The sequence below is a fragment of the Triturus cristatus genome, chromosome 7, assembly GCF_964204655.1.
Source record: "Triturus cristatus chromosome 7, aTriCri1.1, whole genome shotgun sequence".
In the NCBI taxonomy this organism is placed as follows: Eukaryota; Metazoa; Chordata; class Amphibia; order Caudata; family Salamandridae; genus Triturus; species Triturus cristatus.
The window spans coordinates 1,172,135,455-1,172,162,467 of record NC_140590.1 but is presented as its reverse complement, the minus strand read 5'-3'; the positions used below and the strand labels follow the sequence as shown (position 1 = coordinate 1,172,162,467).

General features: G+C 48.9%; 1 protein-coding gene across 1 annotated transcript in view; it reads right to left on the bottom strand.

The window, feature by feature from the left end:
* Positions 1-27,013, bottom strand: part of TBC1D10B (TBC1 domain family member 10B) — a 339,453-nt gene that overhangs the window by 104,287 nt on the left and 208,153 nt on the right. The window contains exon 6 of the mRNA XM_085618470.1: positions 12,157-12,222. Coding sequence (XP_085474596.1) covers positions 12,157-12,222 — 66 coding nt within the window. The remainder of the gene's footprint in view (positions 1-12,156; positions 12,223-27,013) is intronic.

Genomic DNA, 27,013 nt, shown 5'->3' with positions numbered 1-27,013 from the left:
TTAAACCAGCTCCTGCGTGAAGGCCCCGTGTCCCGAGCAGACAAAGACAAGATGGCCGCTTGTGAAAGGATGGTGAAGTGGGATCACGAAATGGCCGCCGACCACCGATTGAAGTCCCTCGTTGCACCACATAAAATCCAAACCTGGCAAGTAAGGTACAGGAGTTCCACAAACAGGCAGCAGTGGGCCACCGCGGACGGTCCCTCGAAGCTGTTAGGTAGCGCTCAGCAGGATAGCCTCGCGGACGCGGTGATGCAGGGGACAATGAAGCAGGAAGCCATGACCAGGGGGACAAAGTATCCGCAGTTGAGGTGGAGAGCGGTGGACCCTGGGTGCCGGGAGCGCTAGGTGAAGGCACCAGTGTAGCACAATAATACCCCGCCGCTGCGTCCCCGCAAGAGGACAAGAGCACCGGGAGACCCACGCCCTGTGGATGACAAACAGTGAGCTCACGGCCCGCAGCCGACAGTATGGGGTCAAACCTCTCACTCAGCGCCTGCAGGCCAGCGCACATCTGTAGTTGAAAGTCCCGCAGGACAGCCAGAACGGAGCCGCATGTCAGCGGAAGCTGGGCCCCAACATCGGCAGCAATCCGGGACGGCACTGTAGAGCTGGTGTCCGGAAGAGGGAGGGCGAAGTGGGCAGCGGGCGAGACCGAAGTATCACCCCCCAGCCGCGAGCAGGCACTCAACGCCATGTTTTGCCGCTATACGGTGCAATGGCCAGGGGGGGGGGGTCGTGGCAAGGGGTCAATTCCCCTCAAGGCTACGCCGCAACAGGAAAGGTCGACAGTCGCTTATCTTCTCGCCGGTCCCCCTCGCCGCTGGCTAGGCAATGGGCAAAGGGGGCAACAGCCCCCCGCAGCCCGGTCCTCAGAGCGGGGCAGGAGACTCACCGCACCGGGGCCCACCCCACAGCTCCAGCCCGTCAGGCACAGGGTGCAGAAGGTGTCCGGCCGTCTCTCCCCGGGCTCATCCGGAAACGATCCATGGTGCGAGGCGAGATCGGGGCCGCGGGGCTCAGGTTAGCGCTAGCTGGTCCGGTAACTGCGGAGCTTCCAGGAGGCCGGCAAGGGCCGTAAGGGCGCAGGGTTTCAGTGCCGAGGACAAAAGCACCCAGAACTCGGGCATCCGGGCGGGTTGAGACTCCGGGAAAACAGCAGCGCGGTCAGCGCGTCTTCGCACACGGTGCACCTCGAGAATCGGCGAGGATGGGCATCAGGATAGTAGTCCGAGGCCACGGACCGACGGAGCCGGGCGCTCAAGCGTCTGCTCCGGTCGCCATCTTGGCTCCTCCCCCGCTGCCGAATACTTTATGTCTATTCTAGTATTGAGAATCCTGGTTCTAACAGGGTCCTTAAAAACTTCTGGGGCATGTTTAAGCATGCATTTTAACACTGGCAGGGTGTGCGTGGATTTTTGCGAGGGTGCAAAGTTTCAAGCAAGAAATCTTCCTCTAAGGGATCAGAATGTAATTGTACCCTGTGATATTGGGCAGCCCTATTGATTAGTTGCGCAAACCCAATATTGTCACCTGGCGGTGATGGCCTAGATGGATAAAGATCCGGGTCATTATGTGGGTTGGGATCTGTGTTATAGTCATCCCAAGGGTACGTTGTGTGGGATGGTATGTGCATCATCATCCCCATCTAGATCTATATTCCCACCTCCATCAGTATGATCGTCGTCATCACCTGGGAAGAGGCTGTAGCCTTACGGCTAGAGCTGTCGACCTCGAAGCTGTGGAACCGGGTTCGAGTCTCGGCAACGACGCCAAAACATCCTGTGATTCTGGGCAAATCACTTAATCTCCCCCTGCCTACTAAAAATGAATGTGTTCTTCTGTAATTAAACTGGTGCTCATGTAAAGCGCTCTGATTGCCGATGTCTCTGGTCTAGTTTGCGCTATAAAAAAAAAAATCTAAAAAATAATCTAGTGTGTGAGATGAGAAAGTATGTTGTGGGGAGTATGGTGGAGAAATTAAGAGATTTGGATCAGCTGGAGGAGGAGAAGGAGGTGGAGAGGTGTTAGTACTGATCTCCTTTCGTTTCAAGGGTATTTCAGATTCTTCTGAAGTGTCCAGTTTCCTCTTTTTTGGAGGCTTGGCAACAGACTTTACCAGTCTGTGGCTCAATAAAAAGAGTTTTTTGTTTTGGATCTGAAAACTCAGGAACAGACTGTGTGGGTAAAATGTCCTTTTCGGTGCCGAAGATTTTGGGTCAGAATGTTCATTGGACCGAGTGTCTGGGGTTTTCTGTGGGGTCTTGGACTCCTTAGATTTTGTTATAGGAGTTGGTGGCACCGAGCCTTTTTTCGGTTCCGACGATTTTTTCGGCTCCGAAGTTGTTTTCGGGTCCGAAGATTTTTTCGGTTCTGAATGTTTGTCCTTGGCATGTTTCGATGCCGAGGGCTTTGGCGTCGAGGCGGTCTTCGGTGCTGACGAAAAAGGGAGTGTCACATCTTTGGTCTTGTGCTTCGGTGCCAGAATGGGGTTGGCTCGACCCCGAGCTGGAAGGCTTATCTTTAGGTTTCAAAGCCGGACCCGAGGGCGGGCGTCAGACATATTGCCAGGTGTCGGCCGGAGCCCGAGGGTGTTACCGAAGCCTTAGTTTTGTTTTTTGGGAGACGGATTTCAGTACTCACGGACCGCTGAGCTGGGGTGAGTCTCCTCTTCGACGTCAGAGTCGTCAGCCTCGGAGACGGAGATGTCTTCTTCATCACCTTGTTCCTCTGGCTGGGCATTGGGATCTGCTCCTAAGATGTCCAGAATCAAGCTGTTTCCGCGAGAAATTTTGTGACATCAAGCCTGACTATCACGGATGGTTTTCTTCACCCTGAAAGATGAACAGGCCTCGCAGTTCTGGTCTTCGTGCTCGAGGCAGAGGTTACAAACCTCGTGCAAGTCTGTGTGTGGGAACTTCGCACCACACACGGGGCATTTTTTGAAAGGAGTCCTTTCCATTGATTGCAGGAGCGGATAGGCCCAACAGCCCGCGTTGAAGATCAAGGTTGAGGAGTTTTCTTATTAAGGTACGTGTCGAAAGGGAAACGGGATTGAGACAATATCATCGTGTGTAGAGGGATTGCACGTCGAAGAGGGGTTCGAAGAAGACAGCGACCCGGAGCTCCGCAAATCACATCCGAACCCGATGGCAGAAAAAAACAATCTGGAGATTGGAGTTGATGCCCATGCACACTATCGTCCTAAGGAGGAGTCACCTACCTTGTGACTACAAAAGACTAATTCCAAGACAAAAACAAAGTGCAAACATCAGAGCCCAACACCAGATGGCAATCTATGCACAAGTACCATCTACAGCTCATATGCCTCGGACATCTTTTTTTACTGTCACACCAGCTGGGTCATTCAAAAGCAGCAAAACTTTGCTATTGTGCATAAGAGGTTACCAATGCAAAAGCACTGCACAATGAAAACACTGTGTACTACTTGTTTTAGTGCTACAATGAAAAATTGATAACAATGTTGTCTACCAAATGTCTCTCTTGTACTCTATTAAAGAAATTCCATTTCTCTACCCAAACCAAGTTAAATGTTATGAATAGTACAGACAGTTACCAACAACCATGAAAGAGAAATGGTCATTCTTGTCAACTAAAGTTTGGAGAAATCCGTAACACATGTGCCATTTTATCATGCACATTCCCCCTGCAGGATTTAAATACAACATTAATATTTTCGTGGATTCAACACTATATGTACGGAGGGCTTCAGAAATTAATTGAAAGAATGTTTTTTTATTATAGCATTCACTGGTGAGAAGCATGATTTTTTTTTTCTCGCGGAGTGGCCTCTTTTCAGGACATTCCCTGTCAGCCACACATTATGTGTGTTCTGGAGCTTGAATGAACACCAATATGCTTTGCATGCTAGATCATAATTTGTTGCAAAGTTATTTCAAGGCAACTAGCTTTTCGGCCAGCTGTTTAGGCTCGGTGACTTCCTGCATGGATGCAGTTCAGTTATTTCATATGAGAACTGCTGAAAGTGAGGTGCTAAAAACATTTTTTTTTTTTATTGCGGATAGTGCAGTTTCCTGGCTGAGTAATTTAATAGGCTGCAGTACAGATGAGCTTCTAGTATTCAATCTCAGTAGGACTGGAAGATGCAATAGGAATCGAATCAATGACTTGAAAGTCACAAATCTCGAAACCACGGGCGTTAACCCTATTCTGAGACATGCTCATGTGTGCCGTCTCTATCAAGCGTATGCTGTCACATTCCGATGAGACAGAAAATGTACATTGGATCAATAGTCGGGATGAAGCACCTTCCTGAAGCTGGTATTAAACAATATTTAATGAGATTGCGGTCATTTCACACAAGGAATTTTCAGAGACTTGGCCAAAAGAGTTGTCTTGAAACAACTTTGTGAAAAGTAGTGCTAGAGTGCTCTGCAATGGCACGTGTAGAAGCTGCTTTTTAGTGGTTAATTCTCTCATTTTCTTTTTAAATATCTGTGCATATAAACACTGGTAAAGCCAGTAAAGCATGTTTGTTGTAACATGATGCTAGGTTTGACCACATTATGTTTAAAATGCACAATTTAACACTGTTTTCTTGTACTGGCTCTAAGGATACCCCAGCCCGCCCCATTGTTTGGAGGGTTATCCTCGACTCCATTGCTTACCTGTTAGCTCCCTTCCCTGCCCCCTCTACCCCCGAGAATATTCGGGTCTAGTTGAGACCCTGCGTAGTCAGTATTCGCCCATGGAATTTCAGCTTTGTCAAGTCACTCTCGCACCACAATCTGGAACAGCGATCAATGTTTCACCACACTAAAGGTTAACTAACGGGAACAGATTAAAAGCTCGGCCTCAATAACCTCTAGGGGCGAGACCTTCTTGGTAACATGCATGCCTTTTATCGCTTTTCTCGTTATGCCCCAGCAGAACGCAAAACAAATCCACGGTATTGTTTCCCAGACTGCAACACCATGCATACAGTAGCTTTTGTTGGTTTCGGGAGATTGCTCTGCACTGTCCAATCTTTTGCCGCCACCCAGTGGAATTTGGGAGAAACTGATATCTGTGTAGAAGTTCACTTGAAGCGCTCCATAAAGGAAAGAAAGTGTTTCCACCGCTTTCAAGTCGTCAACTTGACAGTGAATAGGACGCAGAGGGTAACTAACGCCAGGTACAAACAGATATGTTACTGCCTATGAAAGAGGAGCCGCTGACTGCGACTACCGGCGTGGGGCACATCGGAAGGTAATTCGGTAAAAATAGTGCTTCCTTTTAGCAAGAGGTGAAATCCTAATTCTCACAACTCTATAAACTTTGAAGGTGAAAGCTCTGTCACAGAGTTCCCTGAATAGTCAGGTATTGCAGCAGGAGACAGACATGCCTAAAACGCCTTCTGCAGCGCCATGTGTCGCGCTGTTAGCTGCATTAAAAAGCAAGCATTTGCAAAGCTAGTGTCACCTTTTTCGACCTATTGGCTTTGCCAATGTCTTTTAGATAAAGTGATCCCTTAGGATGCTGAACGGAGTAGGCAAAACATTAACAGGGGCTGTTATGACGTCAGGCAGCCGTATCATTCAATACGTGTCGTGCACTCATACGTGATGACACATGCGTGACTTTGCGGGCACACCCCCTTCTGAATGACGCAGTCAGCATTGGCAGCCCTCACGGCGCAGAACCTGCAGTATGCGCTAGACTTCTTTAACGCAGGGCGCATCACAGTGGTGGCGTAAGCGCACCACCAAATCACACAAGTCCCTACCCACTCTTTTTGTAAATATGGTACTTTTAGCACGCAGGTTTTCCAGGGAGTGTTCATGTTCGCCCATTAGTAGCAAATGTTTGCATTTGCGTCTGAAAGGCTGTCTCTGCCATCTCACCCACTGGGCTGTTCACAAGGGGGAAAAAAAAAGTAGAAACCTAGAAGCTACATTTTATTTTCCATTTCACAATTAGATGCTTTGGCACTATGACACAGGATACCAATTATTTTTATCAGACAGTAGCTTGCGGCGTTGTGGGGCGTGTAGTTTTACTGATAACAGTTTTATTACGGGCTCAAAACTCCAGTTTACAGTGATGTAGGCTAAAATGCTTGATACGTACACATGACATGGAAACACTTGTCAGCTATGTTTTAAAATGTTACAAATTTGCCCACTCCATTAAAAAAAAAGTTTGTTTGACACGTAGCACCAGCACAACCTTTTCCCATTTCAGGGCAGGTACAAATAGGACAGCAGCAGTGCAAGCTTCACTGCCTCCCAGATCAGAGAGAGCACAGCGGTAGCAAAGCAAGCTTCTTTCTCTCATAGAAGGCTTAAGTGCAACCGTAGCTTTTCTGCAGAACAGATCAGACAGGGTCTGTCTGTAACCTACATGTCCCTTATGCCTTATAAGGGACATGTAGGTTACAGACAGACCTCCAGAGTGTGTCTTATCTTAATGAGAATAATGTATAGGGGAGCGGAAAAGTGAAAATGCAAGTTCTGGCACCATTCTCACTCAGGTGATAGTCCACAAGAGAACCCGCGTTGATTCTTTAGTTTGTCATGTATTGAGAAACGGAGCAAACACAATGAGATGATGGACGGAGCGCTGAAACTTTTCAGACCCTCACCTCCAGTCACAGATCTGGGTTGAATCCATCATCGTTCTTTAGCTCACTTCGCCACCTCAGTTCAGACCCAGCTTTATGCAAATCAGTCCAGCCTGAACTACCAAGCCAGGTCTTCCCTGAACCGGAAGGCGAAGTGAGCTAAACAATAAGGATGGATTCAACCCAGATCTGTGACTGGGGTGAGTGTCTGAAAAGTTTCAGCGCTCCGTCCATTATCTCCTTGTGTTTGCTCTGTTCGCCCTAAGTACCATATACTAGGGACTGATAAAGGTACACCGGTGTCCAATCTGGGATGTACCTAAAATCCCAGTCAGACTAGTCAGAAACAGCATAACACCAGGCAAAAAGTGGGGGTAACCCTAAAAGCAGATCCTACTTTCTTATACAGACCATCTGGGTGTAACAGGTGCAAAACTTTTTTAGTTTCCCCACTGAAAGAACATATTTCAGAACCGGTAACTCCCTAAAATAAAACCTCACCACCAAGTTTCAAATGTTTCTATTATTTAAAGCTTACACTGACTCCCAAGCAGCATTTACATTTGCTGATTAACCAACTGCACACATTCACACTTCGTCAAGGTATTAGGCACCCTAAAGAGAAGTCTTGATTCTTTTTTAGGTGTCTTTCTCTTTTTTTCGCCTCACAGTACAAAAGACCCCCATCGTTCCTTTTTAGCAAAAAGTATGAGAACTGTTTTATACAAATCAAAAAAGCTCGGGAACTTCAAGCCCAATAGGCATAACCAACCTCGACTACTAGTGCTCAGAAAAAAAGAGTAGAACTCCAACACCGCTCTTCACATTTCTTTTGAATGCTTCTTTGTTCTTGTGCCTCTTTGCCCACACGTCACTGTAAACGCTTCACCTATTAAGGCTACACACGGAGAGGTTGGAAGAGGACATATCCATCTGTCTGTCCCAGTACTGACTGTACCACTTAAAAAGCCCTTCTCCATATTATATGCATTTTATTAGTCCGTTTCAATGCATGAATACCAACAAGAAAACAAATGGATTTCTATCTGTATTTATGTGTAAAAATCCATCAACATGGAAACAGGGAGCCTTACTTTTAAATAATCTCCAGAAATAGTGATTGAGATATATCGTTTTGGAATGCACATTTCACTGACTGTAATCTTAACCGCGCCCCCCCCCCCCCCCCCATTCTTTAATTTTGCAATGTTCTGGCCACAAAGCGTTTCTAAGTAGCAGAAAGGAGACGAGTAGCCCTCTATTAACTATTTTACAATAGGAAAAAATCAGGGCCTGGTAGAATTTAAAAAAAAAAAAAAACAGAAGAAAGAGGCAATCAAACCATACCACAAATATTTGGAATCCTCAAAAGAGAAAAAAACGCCACCAAAAAAGCAAGCATTGGCAAAGTCAATAGGCCTAGCATCTGTAATGCGAGCTGCGGGTAAAATCGCTGTCTAAAAAACATAAGAAACAAAAATGAAAAAAAGCAAACCTATTTTAAGGAATCTCAAAACTGTACATTACATTCATTATTTTCAATCTTTATACATGGAATGGCTTGTTTTTCAAATATGTTTCACTCTGGAAGCTCTGAACAGAATGTAAAAATAATAAGGAAGTGTCAAAAGCTAAAGGAACATACTTGCAAGGCCTAATTTACTTTCCACAGGGCTCCAATCTAAAACAAATGCACAATCATTTGGTTTTCTGCTACTGCTATCAGGGAACAGATGTATGGCCTCCAGGGGAGGAGACATCTCCTTTTCAAATATCTAATACAATTCAAAATTACTGTTCTTCACAATTTAATGCATAATACAATTACCTTAAAAACATGATGGTTTCATGGATACAAAGATCTTATATCTTTTATGTGTCGTAATTCATAGATGTTAAATGGTACACCACATTTCTTGAAATGCCAATTCTTTTAGCACATGTCCACTACTATATCATGTACAAAAATGTAGTTAAAATCACACTTCAAACAAAAATGATTTAAAACAACAATACTCTAAACGTGTCGAGGCGGCGTTTCGGTGGGAAAGTCTGGTTAACAGCACCTTCTTCAGGACAGAGAAAGCAGTACTGCAAAATATACAGGTTTATTCATAGTCTTGTTGTAACACCATCTTGGTTTAATGCATCAATAACTTTCTTAACATCTAGAATGCATATGCGGCTCTCTTTAAAGGGACAAACTATATATTCTCCGGAAGGTTAATCAATTCCTCACTGCTGGCTTATTTATATAAAAACTTTATCACTTCTGGTTGTGTCGCCAGGTAATAGTATATCCTTATTCACCTTCTTGGTCTCAAAGTATATGTTAACCTAGAGGTTAATCAATTCCTCTAAGCCTTTTAATAAAAATGTTTTTAAATAATTTCTGGTTGCGTCCCCGGAGAGTTCTTTTTCAATTTCTCATTCAACTAATGTTAGAGTGAATCTTCTATTAGCGAATGAATCATTGGAAATATGTCCTGGAGTGCCTGTATGCGGAGCGCTCTACGCTATTGTTACAGAAACTGCGATTAAGGCGAGAAGGAGTTAAAGCAAGTTATCTTACCTCGCTAATAGAAGATTCACTCTAACATTAGTTGAATGAGAAATTGAAAAACACCACTCCCGGGACGCAACCAGAAATTATTAAATGTTTTTTTAATAAAAGGCACCATAGAGGAATTGGTTAACCTCTAGGGTAAAATATACTTTGAGACCAAGAAAGTGCATAAGGATATACTACCACCCGGGGACACAACCAGAAGTGATAAAGTTTTTATTTAAATAAGCCAGCAGTGAGGAATTGATTAACCTCACAGAGAATATATAGTTGGTCCCTTAAAAGATAGTCGGATATGCATCCTAGATGTTAAGAAAGTTATTGTTACATCAAACCAAGATGGTGTTACAACAAGACTACGAATAAACCTGTAGATTCTGCAATACTGCTTTCTCGGTCCTGAAGAAGGTGGTGTTAACCAGTCTTTCTCACCGAAACGACGCGTCGACACGTTTAGAGTATTGTTGTTTTAAATCATTTTTGTTTTAAGTGTGATTTTAATGAAATTTGTGTACATGATATAGTAGTGGACATGTGCTAAAAGAATTTGCATTTCAAGAAATGTGGAGTACAAATGTTGGTATGACTGTATAAAAATAGGGACGTGTCTGAATACATCACAGGGAATAGTTTATTATTGGTTTCAACCCAGTTCCCTTTGTTTTGAAGGGTTACTCTCGATATTTTTAAGACATCTCCTTTTCAGCCATGCTAAGTAGACCAATATTCCTCAAATGCTGGGGCACAGGATTTGAGACTTGAGCAGTGCACAAGAGAGGGTGCAAGAAAACACATACTTCAATGAGGTACTGAAAGAAAAAGGCCTAGGCAAAGCCAATAGGTCTCGCCATTGGGACCTATTGGTTTTGATAATGCTTTTTAGTGATGCTATGCAGCATTGGTAAAAAGCAAATGCTCTTTGCAACAAAACAAAAGTGTGCCATGATGCGATTCGACCAAGTACTGGAGATGCATCATTCAGTTGGTGCATGCATGCATGATAACATTTGAGCCCATATGCATCATCATACATGTGCATGTCTACTGACTGAGTGGGCCTTTTTCTTTATTTTGTTTATTTACAAATCCAAGATGGCTGATGCCACGTGGATCGATAAATGAAAAAAATATTTTACTTATGCAAAAGGGCTTTTAAAAAAAATATGTTTTTTAAGGGGGAGCTGCCCAAAAGCAAATAGTAGCTGCCGAACCCTCCAAAAACGATACATTTATTTGCATGAGTGGTTGTGGTTGGCAATGAAGAAATGAGTGGGGGTGAGTGAGTGCAGCAGCCGGCCTTCGCCAAGCACCAGTGGTCGAAGTGTATTAAAAAAAAGTATGGGAACTGTAATGCTGTGCACAATGGCGGCAGGGTGAGCGCAGGGGTGTGGTTAAAAAAAATATATATATTCTGTTACTTTTTTCCGTCTTTCACCTTCAGGTAACAACATATAAAATAATGCACAGCTTAAATGAAAATTAAATGCAAGTTATGTTAACCAGTGGGAAAGGCACTATTGTACATTTTAAAACCCGTCTTTGTTAATGCACTGTACCAGAGAGCCAGAGAATTGAATCCTGGTTGGTGCAGAATACCGACTTCTGTATGTTTAGTGCTAAAAGGTCCCAGTCTGTAGCAGAAACCACAGTGAACATGTAAGTTATTTTAAACTTCCATTACACACAGTACAAGACAGGCTGCTAGAAAATGCGCAAAAAGGTTTAAGATAAAATGGTGCTTTCAAAATATAGATTTTAGTAATACCCAGATTGTACATAGTGCAAGATTTTTAAATATGTTTATTAAAAGCACACCTTTCACAGCTTAGTTAGTAGCTCCCCTCCAAAACCTCTTAAAAGGAAAAAATGTTTCATCAGGAAGCTTCAAGTGAGTCCATCAATTAAAGCAAATACCAGCTTCTAAGCAGCCTTTGCAGATTGACCAGTTGCACGCATTTACATTTCTTTCAGGTAAGCAGCTACTCTGGCAAGAAGGCATGTTCAGCTGTCTGCATCTCCCTTGGTTTCCCCGCACAAGACTCCCCGCCTTACACTTCATCTGAAGTATTTCAACTCTCTGAATTAACAGTACCGGGATAGTTGTCTTTTCCCAAAAAGCAGAGGAACTGTTATTCTAAAATTAAAAAAAGTATGGGCACAACGTGCCTTTCAGTTCCCTACCTTTTCGAACACTGCTGAGCACCATAAAAGCCTTTGGAATTAAGGGAACGGTTTTATGTCACTACAACTGCAGTCCTGAAAATAGAAAATACTCTCAACTGATTTGAGGCTGCTGGTTGTATGATTTCTTGTTCCCTCAACGTGGGCTGAGTATCTTGATTCTAAGTAATTTACTAACTTCTGTTAAAAGATTTTGCCATGGCTTCCAGATAAAGGGGCGGTCAATCAAGATGGTTTTCACTCCAACATGGTCGACTACTGCTGAGATTGTAAAGAATAAGACGCCATGAAAATGCGCAGTAAATGAGACAATAGTATATTGAATGAAAAGGAAGTGCAACTGGGCACACATGTCAACTGTTTGTGAAGGCAAAGAATGAGGGTCAGAAACAGAAAAAGTCCCTTAAACATTCGACACTGCTTGCAAACCCTAGTTTTAAAGGTATAGAGAAGTGAGCAAAAGATTCCAGATAAAAAGTTGAGGACAATATAGATGGTCAAATATACTAAAGCAACCTAGTTGAAAAGAAAGGATTCCCAAATGTGGATCTGGTTGGCACCAATTCTACCTGCAGGCCGAGAAATAAACTGTAGTGCAGGAGCATGCTGGGTGCCAAGAAGGTGTGGCCGATCAGTGGGTGGAGCGCCACTGTCCAGTAGAAGATAATCTCCAAATCACAGGACAGCAGGGAGTGAAGCTTAAGAATAAAACTATTATGGCAACCAGCCACACAGCATTTTTAACTACCCAGAGGCGAGGGTGATTACGAAAATGTCTAATTGTCCTCTTAAGTTTGAGCTCCGTCCTCCAGTTGGTGATACTTACTAGACCGGCACTGTAGTAACCAGGAAGGTACTTCTCACAGATCTGCACCAAACACCAGAAGGCTTGCTGTAATGGAAGATGAAATCACATATCAGCGACAGAAGAAGTGTGCAGAGCTTTACATGAAGGAGCAGCAAACAAAAGGAGAAAAACGCCTCAACTGAATTAAATGCAAAGATGATCTCACGAAGGAGCTATGACAAGACTTCTCACATTGTGCGGACAACATATGAGACCTTTGATACAGATATAGAAGTTCAAAAGTAGCGGAATACTAAAGAGGCACCTTATCCGGACAGACCTGTATACAAAAAAAACTTTTTTACTTACCTGTGACAAGGGTCTAAAAGGAGTTATCAGTTAGTTCATAAGTCCCTGCTGTACCATAGATACCAGAGCAGTTTTTTTTATATAAGACTGTATCCCTACATTGTGTTTACAAATCAAGAAACAAAACAAATACTTCCCTTTAAATAGAAAGATGTTCAAGACCAGGGTTACTCCCAGAATGCTTAGCAGCAAGGTTATTTTCTACTCTGTCAAAACAGCAGGATTTCGGGTCACTAGCATGTGCACTTAAAAGAGAAAACCCAGTTATAAAGCAACGAAACCCTGTACAGGAAGGCATGTGGTATGAAATAAATGATTTCTGTAGCCGGAAATGTTCTTAGTCTTTTTTTATTTCAGTTTTGTATGTATAGCAGCAAAACAGCCAACGCGTTTCACCCTTTCAGGCTTCTTCAGGGCAACTATAATGTTTCGCAGAGTCTTCGGCTCAGAGTTTCCCGATACTCATTCTAGACACTTTCAAATTTTAGGATATACACTTTTATAATTTAGTATCAGAGTTACTGTAGGTACATATTCTGGTCCACGTTCCTCTTTCCAATTCAGCGGGTCTTACTACCACACCAATAGGTGAATGCGCTCAATCGCCCAAACTTTCAAAATCAAAAAGTTGTCCTTCTATGTGTTTGAGTCCACACCCATGGTAAGTCCAAGAACCTCAAGTAATAGACAGTAATGTCGGCGCTCAATCGCTACCCCTATTCAGCGTGGAGACTCCTCTTCCATACAGGACCTGTGTATGCAAAGTGCCTGTCAGAATGGACCTGACCATCCAGAGAGTTATGCTTTGTGAACATGTGTAACAACGCCCATGTTGCTGCCTGACAGATGTCCCGGACTAGGACTTCCCGAGCTAATACAGTGGTGGCAGCCTTGACTCTGGTGGAATGAGCATGCCAACCCTCTGGGAGTTGCTTCTTGGCCAATGCGTAGCCGAGATCAATTGTGAGATGGTCAGTTTCTGCACTGCCTTCTGTTTCTTAGCTCCAACAGACCCCACAAAGAGTTGATCGCCCACCCAGAACACTTGTGCAATCAAGGTATAACAACAATGCTCTTTTTGGGTCTAGATGGTGGAGTCTCTCTTTTTTAGAAAGGTGGGGTGCAGCAAAGAAGGTAGAAACAGTGATATTTTGGCCTACATGAAATTGTGTCACAACCTTTGGAAAGAAGGAGGCATGGGTCCTCAGAACCTGTCTGAGTAAAAGTTGGTATAAGGAGAGCGCATAGAGAGAATGCCTGCAGTTTGCTGAAGACCCTGGCAGATGTTAAAGCCACTAGAAAAGCTATCTTGATAGTAAGCAAGCAAAGTGGACAGTTGTGTAGCGGCTCAAATGGCGAGCATATGAGAAAAGTGAGTACAAGAGTAAGATTCCACTGGGGCATGATGAATGGTCGGGGGGGGGGAGGGGAGACATATGCTACTGGCCTTCCAGGAACCTAGTCACAACAGGTGACTTGAACAAAGAAGGCTGGTTGCCATCTCAAGAATGCTGAAATGGCAGACAGATCACCTTTAACCATGCCAGAGCAGAGCCCCACTCGACAAGAGAAAGAATGGTAAAACTAGGAATTAGGGTGCAGAAAAAGCGCCGGTGTTTATGGATACACAGCATGCCACACATTTGTCACAACGGCAGGCGTATACAGTCTTGGTGGAATCAGCCAAAAGAAGGGCAGGAGACCTGAAAGCCACCAGAGATTAAAAGCATTTCCAAGCTAAAGTTGCATTGGAAACTCCAGCACGCAAACTGCTGACATTGCATGTTTTCGTCAATGGCGACCAGTCTAATCAAGGCTTTCCCCACTCTTGAAAGAGACCTTGCACCACCTCTAAGTGGAGACGTTATTCCTGAACCACTAGGCATCGACAGCGGAGTTCATCCAACCTGGTGTTCAGAGAGTTCCGCAGGTGTTGAACCACCAAGGAAATGCACTGACGCTCTAGCCATGTACAAAGATGCAGGGCCTCCATACAAAGGGTCTACGACCCTACCACATCTTGTTTGTTGCAGTACCACATTGCCATGGTGCGGTCCCTGAACACTTGCACCAGCCTTCTCCTGATCAATCAAGCGTTTGTTAAGCGTGACTACTCACCCATAAGGGTCTCAAGGTGCTGGGGGTGGGCGGGTGCAGGTTCCAGTCCTTCAGGGAGGGGGGTCTGTCAAAGAGCCAGGTCATGATGTCTCTAACGAAGGAAGGAAAGCTTTCAATGCCAAACGGATCGCCTGAAGTGCCAACAGGTTGATGTGGAGTCCGGACTCAACCAGAAACCAGAGTCCTCTGATTTCCACCTCTCCCACGTGGCCACCACAGCCCCGGAGTGATGCATCTGTTATTACAGTCCGCTCTGGCTGGGGAAGAGATAGGGGTCTGCCGCTGACTCAATCACAGTTTGCAGCCACCACTGCAGGTCTGTTGCAATGCCCTCTGAGATCTGGACCATGTCAGAGAGATTCCCCTGATAGGTCACACACTAACTGCACAGGTCGCATATGCCAAATGGCACGCGTCACTAATAGGATGCAAGAGGCCACGAGCCCCAACAGTCTTAGAGTCAGTCTCACTCAAATCCAGGACACAGGCTGAAATATCGGTATCGAACAAGTTACTTGCCTTCGGTAACAATATATCTGTAAGAAACGTTAGTGTTGGATTTCTTACCTTTGAAAATCCCCAGGCGTCAGACTGTATCCGGAAAGTTTTCGCTAGCAGTAGCTCTGCGCGTCAGTAGGTGGCATCGTGTGGCTCCACGTCCGTCGCTGGCGTCGTATGCGCCAAGATGACATCACGGAGACAACTTAGGCGCCACCCATGCGCGCGGACGTCAGTTCTGTACACGACTTTCCGTACCAGGAACGCAGAGCCATGCAAGACACTGACCACTGGTGCATAAAACTAGGGCCCTAAAAGGGATAACCTTAACCCTAGAAATCAGTTTGCAGAACGGGGTGGATGGGCGAGGCGGTAAGGAATCTAACACTAACTAATGTTTCTTACAGATATATCGTTACCGAAGGTAAGTACCTTGTTCATCTGAAAGAAACACGTTAGTGTTAGATTCCTTACCTTAGAATAGATACCCCAGCAATAACAACCCCGGTGGTGGGTCTGCGAACCAAGATCACACCAGAAAGTCCCGGAGAACAGAACGGCCAAAGAAGCCGTCCCTCCGGACTTGGCTGTCAAGGCAATAATGCTTGGTAAAGGTATGCAGCGAGGACCACGTAGCTGCCTGACAGATATCCTGCAAAGGGACTCCCCATCCCAGGGCTGCAGTCGCCAGAGTAGAATGGGCACGCAGCCCCACAGGAGGCTCCTTTTTAGCCAAGGAGTAACAGGCTTTAATACACAGAACGACCCACCGGGAGATGGTTCGTTTGAAAACAGCCCGACCTTTCTTGCCGCCCACTTAGCCAACAAAGAGTTGATCATCCACCTGGAACTGCTGTGTGCGCTTCAGATAGAACGAGAGCGCACATTTTGGGTCCAGACGGTGGAGCCTCTCTTCCTCTTTCGAAGGATGCGGAGGCGGAAAGAAGGTGGGCAAAGTGATGGTCTGCCTGATGTGGAAGGGCGTGACAACCTTGGGCAGAAAAGAAGGACGGGTCCTTAACACCACCTTGTCCTGATGAACAGAAAGGAAAGGAGGTTTAGAAGAAAGAGCCTGGAGCTCACTCACTCTTCTGGCAGAGGTGAGAGCAACCAGGAAAGCAGTCTTTAAGGTGAGAAGACATAAAGGACAGGTGTGAAGCGGCTCAAAGGGAGTGCACATCAAATAAGTCAACACAAGATACAAGTCCCACTGAGGCATTATAAAGGGGACCGGAGGGAATGTGTGTGTAATGCCTTTCAAGAAACGACTAACAGGGGACTTGAAAAGAAAAGGCTGATCTGGAAGCCTTAAAAAGGCGGAAATGGCCGAGAGCTAGCCCTTAATAGTGCCCAGAGCAGATGTCTGCTGGGCCAGAGAAAGGAGGAACAGAAGAACTTCTGAAAGAGGGGCAAAAAGGGGATCAACAGCCTTCGCTGTGCACCATGCCACAAATTTATTCCACCTGCAGGCGTATACCGTTTTAGTGGAGGGACGCCTGGCTGCCAAAATAACATCAAAGACTTCGGCAGGAAGGTCAAAAGCTGTCAACTGTCGCCGCTCAATCTCCAAGCATGAAGGTGGAGGCAGGACAGGTTCGGGTGAAGGACCGTCCCCTGCTGTTGCGACAGAAGATCCTCCCGAAGAGGCAATTGGATCGGAGGACAGATTGCCAGACTGAGTAGCTCGGGATAACATACTCTTCTTGCCCAATCCGGAGCCACAAAAATTACTTGGGCCCGGTCACGCCTGATCTTCTTCAGCACTCTGGGCAGAAGTGGTATAGGCGGAAAGGCGTACAATAGACCGCAACTCCACTCGAGAAAAACAGCGTCTCCGAGCGAGTGCCGCCTTGGAAATTAAAACGCGCAGAGTTGAGGACATTGCACTTTCCCTTCAGTGGCAAATAGATCTAACCAAGGCTCTCCCCACTGCAGAAAGAGACCTTGCACCATGTCCGAGGTCAGATGCCATTCGTGATCCAACATGCATCTGCGGCAGAGTTAGTTTGCCCTGGTGTTCAGGGAGCCTGCCAGGTGTTGAACCACCAGAGACATGCCCCGATGTTCCAGCCATGTCCAGAGGCGCTGAGCCTCCCGACATAGGGTCCACGACCCCACCCCGCCCTGTTTGTTGCAATACCACATGGCGGTGTTGTCCGTGAACACCTGCACTACCTGTCCCCGGACAGAGGGAAAGAAGGCTTTCAGAGCAAGTCGGATCGCCCGCAGCTCCAGAAGGTTGATATGGAGCCGGGATTCCGCCGGAGACCAGAGGCCCCTGATCTCCGCCTCTCCCGTGTGGCCACCCCATCCTAGGAGGGACGCATCCGTCACCACTGTGAACTCTGCTTGAGGAAGGGAGAGGGATCTGCCATTGACCCAATCACGAATCGTGAGCCACCACTGCAATTGACGGGCAGTGCCCACCGAGATCTGGACGTGATCGGACAGGTTGCCCTGATGCTGTGCCCACTGAAACTTCAGGTCCCACTGCAGAGCCTGCATATGCCATCTGGCATGTTGCACATGCAGGAGGCCATCAGGCCCAGGAGCCGGAGAGTCATCCTGACTGAAACCCGGGATAGAGGCTGAAAGAGCGGAATCATAGCCTGAGTATCCCGGATCTGCAGTTCGGGAGGATAGACCCAGAACTGCCCCGATGAATTGAGCTTCTGAGAGGGACTCCGTGCGACTTCGACACATTGATGGAAAACCCCAGCAAATGCAGAAGGTCGGCCGGAGTCTGGAGGTGGGAGACGACCGTTTGGGGCGAGCCCGCCTTCAACAACCAGTTGTCTAGATAGGGGAAGACTGAGACCCCCGATCTGCGCAGATGAGCTGCGACCACTGCCATCACTTTCGTGAACACCCGAGGGGCGCTGTTAAGGCCAAAGGGGAGCATGGTAAACTGAAAGTGCTTGTGGCCTACCATGAACCGCAGGTAACGCCGGTGGGCCGGCAGGACAGGAACATAGGTATCCTGCAAGTCCAACGCTCCCATCCAGTCTCCTGGATCGAGAGCAGACAAGACCTGAGCCACAGTCAACATCTTGAACTTCTCCTTCTGGAGGAAGCGGTTGACGTTCCGGAGGTCCAAGATGGGACGCAGACCCCCTTTGTCCTTCTTGGGGACCAGAAAGTAGTGGGAATAACAACCACTCCCTACTTCTGGCCCAGGAACGCACTCTATGGCCCCCTCGGCCAAGAGGGCCGTGACTTCCTGCTGGAGAAGCGCCAAGTGTTCCTCCGACATGCGGTGGTACTGAGGTGGTATGGCTGGAGGGGTAGATTGAAAGGGAAGGGAGTAACCTTTGCGATGATCTGCAACACCCACTTCTACGATGTGATAGCGTGTCAGTGGGGGAGGTGATGGCGGATCCTGCCACCCACTGGCTTGGGGTGCCCCCCAAAGCTCGGATTAGGAAGGTTTGGAGGCAGAAGCAGGGGGGGCGGAGGTGGACTGACCCCCAAGCTGAGCCTCAGACCCGCTCCTGCGGAAACCGTGTCCACGCTGAGGCTGGGTCTGCACAGGCTTGCTGAAGGACCGTGCCTGGGCGCCCCTTCCGTGGCCACGAAAGGAACGAAAACCAGGAGTGGCTGGGCTTTTCGTGGAAAGACCTAAGGACTTGGCCGTGGCCCGTGAGTCCTTAAAACGCTCCAGCGCAGTGTCGGATTTATCACCAAACAGGCGAGTGCCATCAACGGGCATGTCCATGAGTGAGCTCTGGACATCTGGCGAGAACCCGGTAGATCTTAACCAGGCGTGGCGATGAAGCGCCACAGTCATAGCAATTGCTCTACCTAGTGAGTCCGCGGTGTCCAAACCACACCGAATGGCGAACTTAGCCGCATCTTTACCCTCAGCAACAGCTTGGGACAGCACAGCTTGGGCCTCTTCAGGACACTGAGACAACACCTGTGCAACTGTATCCCACACCGCGTGTGACTAGCGGCCCAAGAGGCAGACGGTGTTCACCGACCACAGCCCTAAGCTGGCCGAAGAGAACAACCGCTTGCCGAACTGCTCCAGCTTCTTAGAGTCCTTATCCGGCGGAGCCGTGGGAAAGGCACTCTGGGAGGTCGAAGCTTGAATGACCAGGCTCTCGGGCGTAGGATGAGTGGTCAAAAAGGCAGGGTCACAGGGCGATGGCGCCGGGCGACGTTCTTATCCACAGGGGCTCCTGTGGCTGGCCGCGACGAAGTGCCCAGTAAGACCAGTGAGGGCGTCATTAAATGGCAGCAGGGGCTCCGACGAAGTGGACGCCGTCTGGAGCACCTCAGTGAGGAGATTAGTTTTTAGGCCACCATAGGGATATCAAGGTTGAGGACCTCAGCTGCCTGATGGAGCACCACCGTGTAAGAAGCGCCCTCCTCCATGGTAGGCGGAGGAGAGGCAAACCCTGGGTCAGAGGAGATAAAGGCCGCCGGCCTCCTCTAACACGTCCGCCCAGTCCTGCTCAGTCACACTGACGAGCAAGAGGGTCCTCGAACCCCTCCCAGTCGTCCTCCGCCGTATGTGATACAGACTGCGGCGGCAGGGACCGTGGAAGGAACAAACTGCGCTGGGAACGGCGCCAGACAGGGCCAAACCGGCGCCGTGTCCCAATGCGGATCCTAGGTAGGGCCAAAAGTGTCCTGGAACCTGGGCAGGGGTGGAACTAATAGCATCCACTGCGGCGCCGGAGGCGGAGCGGAGGGTGGAGGCGGAGCTGAGGGTGGAGGCGGAGCCGGCAGCACGGGACCTTGTGGCTCCGGAGCTAGCGGCGCAGGATCCTGCAGCGCCGGGGCTGGAGCAGCCGGCAGTGCCGACAAGATCCTGACACGGGACCGCAGGGCCCAAGGGCACGCCGGCGGATGCCCGAGGCCTAAACAGGCGGTCCATGGTAGCAAGAAATTCTTGCACCTGTGCGGGAGTCGCCGACGGACCTGGATAAGGTGGGTAGGCCGCGGGACTCCCGGGTTCCGAAGCCGCAGAACCCCTGTCCCCCTCGTCCACATCCGGGGACCGACGGGGGGACGTCGGAGAGCGACAACGCTTCTTCGACTTCTTTTTGTGTCGTCTCTTACCCGAAGGTGAAGACTTGGAGCCCGAGGAGCGATGAGGGCGGCCCCGCGAGCGTTCTCTGGAGTGGCCCCTGGACCGTGAATGGCGCGGGGACGAGTGCCGGACCTCAGGCAGCTTCCGGCGCTGCTCCCGCAAGGCCTTCGGGGCCATAGCCAGACAGCCCATACAGGACCAGGAGTGGTGGTTGCTCTCCAGGCAGTAGAGACAGACGTCATGGGGGTCCGCCACTGACATATTGCGACGGCAGGCCACACAAGACTTAAAACCAGGCATCCCTACATGCACCAGAGTAGACTCAAACTTACAGGAGACAAAAAGTCTCAAAAAGATAGTCAAAAAGTGACAAAGGTACGTGCTCTAACCGGATCTGGCGCGGAAAAAGAAAGAACTGACGTCAGCGCGCATGGGTGGCGCCCAAGTAGTCTCCGTGATGTCATCTCGGCGCATACGACACCAGCGACGGACGCGGAGCCGCACGACGCCACCTACTGACGCACAGAGGTACTGCTAGCGAAAACGTTTCAGATCCAGTCGGACGCCTGGGGATATTCAAAGGTAAGGAATCCAAAACTAACGTGTTTCTTTCAGATGTACGAGTTACTTACCTTCGGTAACGATTTATCTGGTAGATACGTTGTTTAGCCATAGATTCCTTAATTTAGAATATCCCCAGGCATCAGACTGGATCCGGAAAAACTTTGCAGCAGCACCTCTGCGCGCCGGCGCCACATGACCCCGCCCTGACGTCGTCCACGTACTTGACATCAGCGAGGTCATATAAGTCCCTCCCGGCGCGCTGACGTCACTTTTCTTCGGAGAAACTTTTCCGCGACAACGCGGAGCCACCAATAAAAAAAACTGTGAAAGTATGGGAACAGTGTGCGATGGATGAAAATCCGTGAATAAATAAGGAGGATGGTGTAATACACCATCGTAAAAGACAGAATGAGACACTACCTACATATAGGCGAAAAAGCCGCGAGAAAGAACCTCGCAAGCTATGCGAAGACCCTTCCCAAGTGCAACAAGGGAAGAATAGCTCAACAGACAGAAATAGACTGTTATTACCATGCAGAACAACAGACAAAAATAGACTGTCAGTACCATGTAGAACTGTGCCGTCCAGCAAGAACGGAGCACAGAGAGAACAACAGTCCACCGCAGGTATGAAAAGTCTGGCACTGCTCCTATCATAATGGAGGTCTGAAACAGAGGTGAACGGATCCGCAAAGAAGACTACCGCAGAGGAGACCAGAACCCTGAGCCAAAAGAGAAGGCGGAAAGGCAGCAGGAGAAGATAAGAAAATGAAGAGGAATCTCCTGGTGAAGGTCAATCGAAAAGGCATAATTTTACAGATAAGAAACCCTTGAGAGGGAGTCAACTGTATTATGGTAACAGAAACCCGAGAGGGAGTCAGTCGTATTATGGCAAATCTCAAAGGGGCGCAACAATGTGAGCACCAATGAGAGAAAAAAACAATGCCAACTGAAACAGGGGGGCCAGCAGAGAACCCCTCTTGGCAAGGTCCTCGCAGAACGGGGAGGCTGGGTGGGCGTTAAGGAATCTGCGGCTAGACAACGTCTCTACCAGATACATTATTACCAAAGGTAAGTAACTTGTACATCTGATAGAGACATCTAGCCGCAGATTCCTTAACTTAGAATAGATACCACAGCCATACCCCAAAAAAGGGGGGTGGGTCTGCGAGAGAACAGAAAGAGTCAAGCATCCAATCCGGCAACAAAGAGACGGATAAGAGTGGGGGATGGCTGTGGTGGAACAGCCAGACCGCAAACCAGCAGCTCAAAAGAGCAGAAATAACAGGACAGAAGATATCCCAAAAACGCCAGAATGGCGCCACACCATACCCGTATAAAAATGACAGGTAGAACGGCAGGAGCCCCGTACCAGAGCAAGAGAGAGAGAGAGAGAAAGGAAGAACCACTCTCCGCTTAATGGCACCCGATGAGTACACCAACCCAAGCTCGAACTGAACTTGAAGAGATGCAACCAGACTAACAGACTAACCTAAGAAGGAAGTCGAAGGAGCCGGTGTCACGAGCCCAGGGCAAGAGCTAGAACCTGAGCCATGCGTTGGGAATAGCCAGCGGGGCAGGAAACATATCAAGTGCAAACACAATCCCCAAAAAGGGTAAGTAGAGGCAATTAGCATCAATTCTAAACCCGCCGAAGCAGGAAGAAATATGCAGTAGGCAAACAGCTAGCGAGACCTTAAAGTGGCTTACACAAGAAGCATAAGAGTGCCCGACCGGGCAATATGAAGCTAAAGTGAGGAACAACCCACAATAGTGTTGTCCCGCAGGCGCAGCTGTAACAACAGTACGTGAAAACACGGAAAAGGGCATATCTGAAGAAAGTGGCCAAATTTACGAATGGTGGGAAGAGTCTCTGAATCCGAGACCAACACTCCAGAAAAGACACATACAGTGTCGAGCACCAAAAAAGGGAGCATATGTGAAATTGGGAAATTACCCTAGTAAGCAGAAGCAAGGAGAAACCTATTGGCAACTTGCTACAAGATAGAAAAGCTCTTCCACACATGGAGATATTGGTCCGGGCCGTGCAGCCTCGAAAGAGGTGGCGACATAGGAAGAGGAATACCAAGGCAACAGGCATGTATACAGAATGTATAAACATATAATCATGTTGAGACAAAGCTAGCCAGAACATGCCCATACCGGATCATACCTAGCACAGTAAGGGCAGGCAGGAGCCGTTGTAGAAGAGGAGACCATGAAACCTCCCAAAGAGATGGATGACCATGGCGTAAGCAGATGGCCCCAGGAAAAAAAACAGAACACCGGACAATCGGACCATCAGACGACGCATGGAGACACAGGCTCTCCAGGTCCAGGTGAAATAAGAAAAGCTATATAATCGCATACAAGTACCCCACATGGAGTATGCATACCCCCAAACAACGGGGAACACCTTTTAGGGCAAGAAGACAAGCGAAAAGAGCGCAGTAACGAGCTGAACCTGTGAACCTGAGTTCCGAGCCGTATGACATTACCGAGCTGAGCCGCCGGCTCAATACCACAGTCCGAGAACCAGACACAGCAACCCGTGGAACGCGGGCATAGCAGGCCAACCGGCAGCTCAAAGCAAAACGCACCCAAGGGATGTCAATAAAAGGGTAATCACCCATGACCACAGAAAAGAGTGTGTAAGGTTTGCCTCCCATGATAAACACAGAGCGCATCTAAGGGATGCGAAATGAAAAAGTAACACCACGAAAGATAGGCCTAAGAAGACCTAAGTGGGAGGACGAAAGCCCGCAAGGAGCCGGTGAACCGGCGACTCGGCGTGAGCATCAAACAGCAAAACCCCATCAAAGGGTAAGTCAACCAGTCCCTCCCGGATATTTTCAGGGAAGACACTATCTCGCAACCAAGCATGACGCCTTAAGGCAACAGAGCCCGCAATAGCTCGGCCCAAAGAATCTGGAGTATCTAAGGCTGAGCGGATTGTGAATTCGGCATGGTCGCGGCCATCCCGGAGGAGGCGAAGGAGATCAACGCGAGCACCTTCAGAGGTGGCAGAAAGCAAAGACTCTGCAGAGTCCCACAAGGCAGAGGTAGCCCGAGCCAAGAGAAACACTGTATTTAAGGACCGTAGGGCTGCACTAGTGGAAGCAAAGATGTTCCTACCTAATGACTCAAGCCATCTAGACTCCCGAGAGTGAGGAAGCGTTAGAGGGAGCAGTGAAGGAAAGGTAGTCTGCAACACAAACCCCTGCACATCAGGATGTACAAAAAGCCAAACAGGGTCATGCGGAGCTGGATGCTGGCGGTGCAAAACTGAACGAGCTACCGGGTCACCTGAAGCAGGCCAGACCCAGGTACCCAAAAGGTTATCATAAAGGGAAGCCTCAAAGGGCAGAAGCGGCTCAGTACCTCTGGTGACGCTGGGCGAGAGGGCGGTGCCGAACTCTCTCCAGAAGCCTCTGGAGAAGAGTCTATAATTCGGTGTCGACACTGCGCCGAAACAACATGCGTCGGCTACGACCTTGCCTCGTCAGTCGCCGACTCGGCGACGTCCGGCACCGAAACTATGACAAGCTCCCCTTCCGAAGATGGAGAAGGCGCCGGAGCCGGCGAGGCAAGCCACCGGCGCCGACTTACCTCATCCATAACAGGCTCCGACTCCAGAGAAAGAAGCGGAGGCAGAGCCAAGGCGCCGGTAGGGTGCCGGCCCCGGACAGGTGACCGCCTGCCCGGGAGCCCAGGGTGTGCTCAAAGCAGGGCTATGAGCACCGGCAACCACCTGCAGCACCACAGGGAGCCCAGCGGGGCTATGCGGCATGGCAGAGGTGCCGTGGGTCGTAGAGGGGGACCCAGGTGGGTCGCGCCCTAATGACTCCACGTGGACCGTAGAGGGGGACCCAACCGGGCCGCGCCCTAACAGCACCACATCTCCGCCTCAACTTACCAAGTGGCAAACGACTGCCTCGGCCCCTGAACAACGGCGGAACCGGACAGTAGAGGGACCTGCTGTTGAAGAAGAAGCCGGGGACGAGACGACTCCGACCGGGACAGCCGTGCAGAGAGAAGCTTCATATGGCGATCCCGCCGAGACTTCGGCTTCTGGTGTTAGCAGGCTTCGCAGTCCTTGGAGTCATGGTGCTCGCCCAGACACCACATACAAATAAGATGTGGGTCCGTTGTGGACATCTGTCGCAAACAGGAATTACAAGTTTTAAAGCCCGAAGTCATCGCACACGGTTTGACACGAAGCGTCGACAAGGAGGCCTGAAAACAGGGCGGAGGGGCAGAGGAACCGCTCACTCCGGATCCGCGTTGCAGGCGGAAAAGAAGGAAAACTGACGTCAGCGCGAAGGTAGGGACTTATATGACCTCGCTGACGTCACGTACGTGGACGACGTCAGGGCGGGGTCATGTTGCGCCGTCCCCCGGCGCGCAGAGGTGCTGCTGCAAAAGATTTTCCGGATCCAGTCTGGCGCCTGGGGATGTTCTAAGTTAAGGAATCTGCGGCTAGATGTCTCTATCAGATATAACCTGAATATCCTGGTGTCACAGCTGGGAAGGATAGGCCCAAAACTGCACTGTGTCCAGAACTGGTTCAATGAAAGGGGGCATCTGAGATGGAGTCAGGTGTGACTTCGGCATGTTGACAGTGAACCCCGGCAAATGCAGTAGGTCTGCCGCAGTCTGGAGGAGGGAGACCACAGTCTGGGGGAGGGAGACCACTTCCTGGGGCAAGCATGCCTTCAATAGCCAGTTGTTGAGGTGGAGGAAGACGGAGACCCCAGATCTCCGCATGTGTGCTTCAACCACCGCCATCATCTTTGTGGACACCCGAGGGATGCTGGTAGGGCCAAGAGGGAGCATGATGAAATGAAAGTGCTCTTGGCCTATCATAAACTGCAGGAAACACCTGTGGGCTGGAAGGATGGGAATATGGAAATATGCATCCTGCAAGTCCAATGCTACCGTCCAGGGCAGACAGGAGCTGAACTAAGGTGAGCATCTTGAACTTCTTTTTCAGGAAGAATTTGAGAGGGCCCTGGTCTAGGATAGGATAAAGGCCTCCATTCTTTTTGCACATAAAAAAATAGCGGGAATAGCAAGCACAACCTACTTCTGATTCAGGCACCCCTGGACAAAAGAGCTAACACTCTCTGATGGAGCAAGCAGAGAAGGTCCTCCGTCAGCCGGTTGTGAGTGAGTGGAGGGGTTTCCAGCTAGGGGATGGAGTAGCCCCTCTAGACTATTTGCAAAACCCATCTGCCTGATTTCCAGTGGGGAAGGTAATGGCACATCCCACCTCCCACTGAAGAGATTTGGAGGTTGCAGCTGCCAGGGGAGTGGAGGACTGGCCCAACCTCTGGCTGGTGTTACCACGTAGTTTGTGGGAACCGCATCCACAGCCACAAAAAGGATGGGAAGCCTGTTGGCCTTGGTGGCTGGATGGAAATGGTTGCGGCTGGTAGCCCCTACCATAGCCACAGGAGTGGCGAAAGGCAAACTGGGGTTGGCAAGGGGTCATGGATAGACCCCTGGGCCTGGCTGTAGCTGCGTCCTTTTTTTGGACCAGGTTCCAAGCAGGACCTCTATGTGGGCTTTATTGAATGGGAGTATGGGTTCAGAAGGAGTGACCACAGCTGAAGTACCTCTGTCAAGAAGTTTGTCTTGATTGCCACTGAAGGCAACTGAAATCTTCATCCTCTCCAGGCCTATCAAAAAACAAAAACAAATAGCAGCTGGGTCCGATTCGGAGGGCATGGTACTGGCCAGCACAGGCACTGAACAACGCCAGTCAGGCTCCATGGCTGAGGTGGAAATGACAATGGGGCCTGTGCGCCATGGGGCGTTGGAGGCACCGAACGATTGGCCGGTGCTGCCTCTGATCCAGCACTGGGTACAAGGGGTTCAACTGGCTCAGACGGCGGATCTGCCGTTGAAAATCCAGTAGGGTCCTTCCCAAACCTGTGAGGTCCAAAAGCGCTCCAAAGGGGTTAGGCCGCCCAAATATGATGTGCAAGGCCTCATAAAATTCCATAAGTCGGGCGGAGGTTGCTTTGGGAAATTCTGGGAGACCCTGGAACAGTCGCCACGGTAGTGCGAGGTCTGGAACCGGCTGGGGAAGTGAAAGACCGCTTCTACTTATTTGGCTTCTTCTTCTTGTGGGACTTACCTTATGATTTGAGTGCTACGACAGTCGTCGGGAGTAGCTCAGTGAGCAGTCCAGGGACCTTCTGCATCACAGGAACCATGAGCATCACTAGGTCGTCTGACGTCTGGTGGCAAGGAGCTTCAGGGAACATTCCATCAGGGCCCTTAGGATCATGGCGCAGCAGTCCT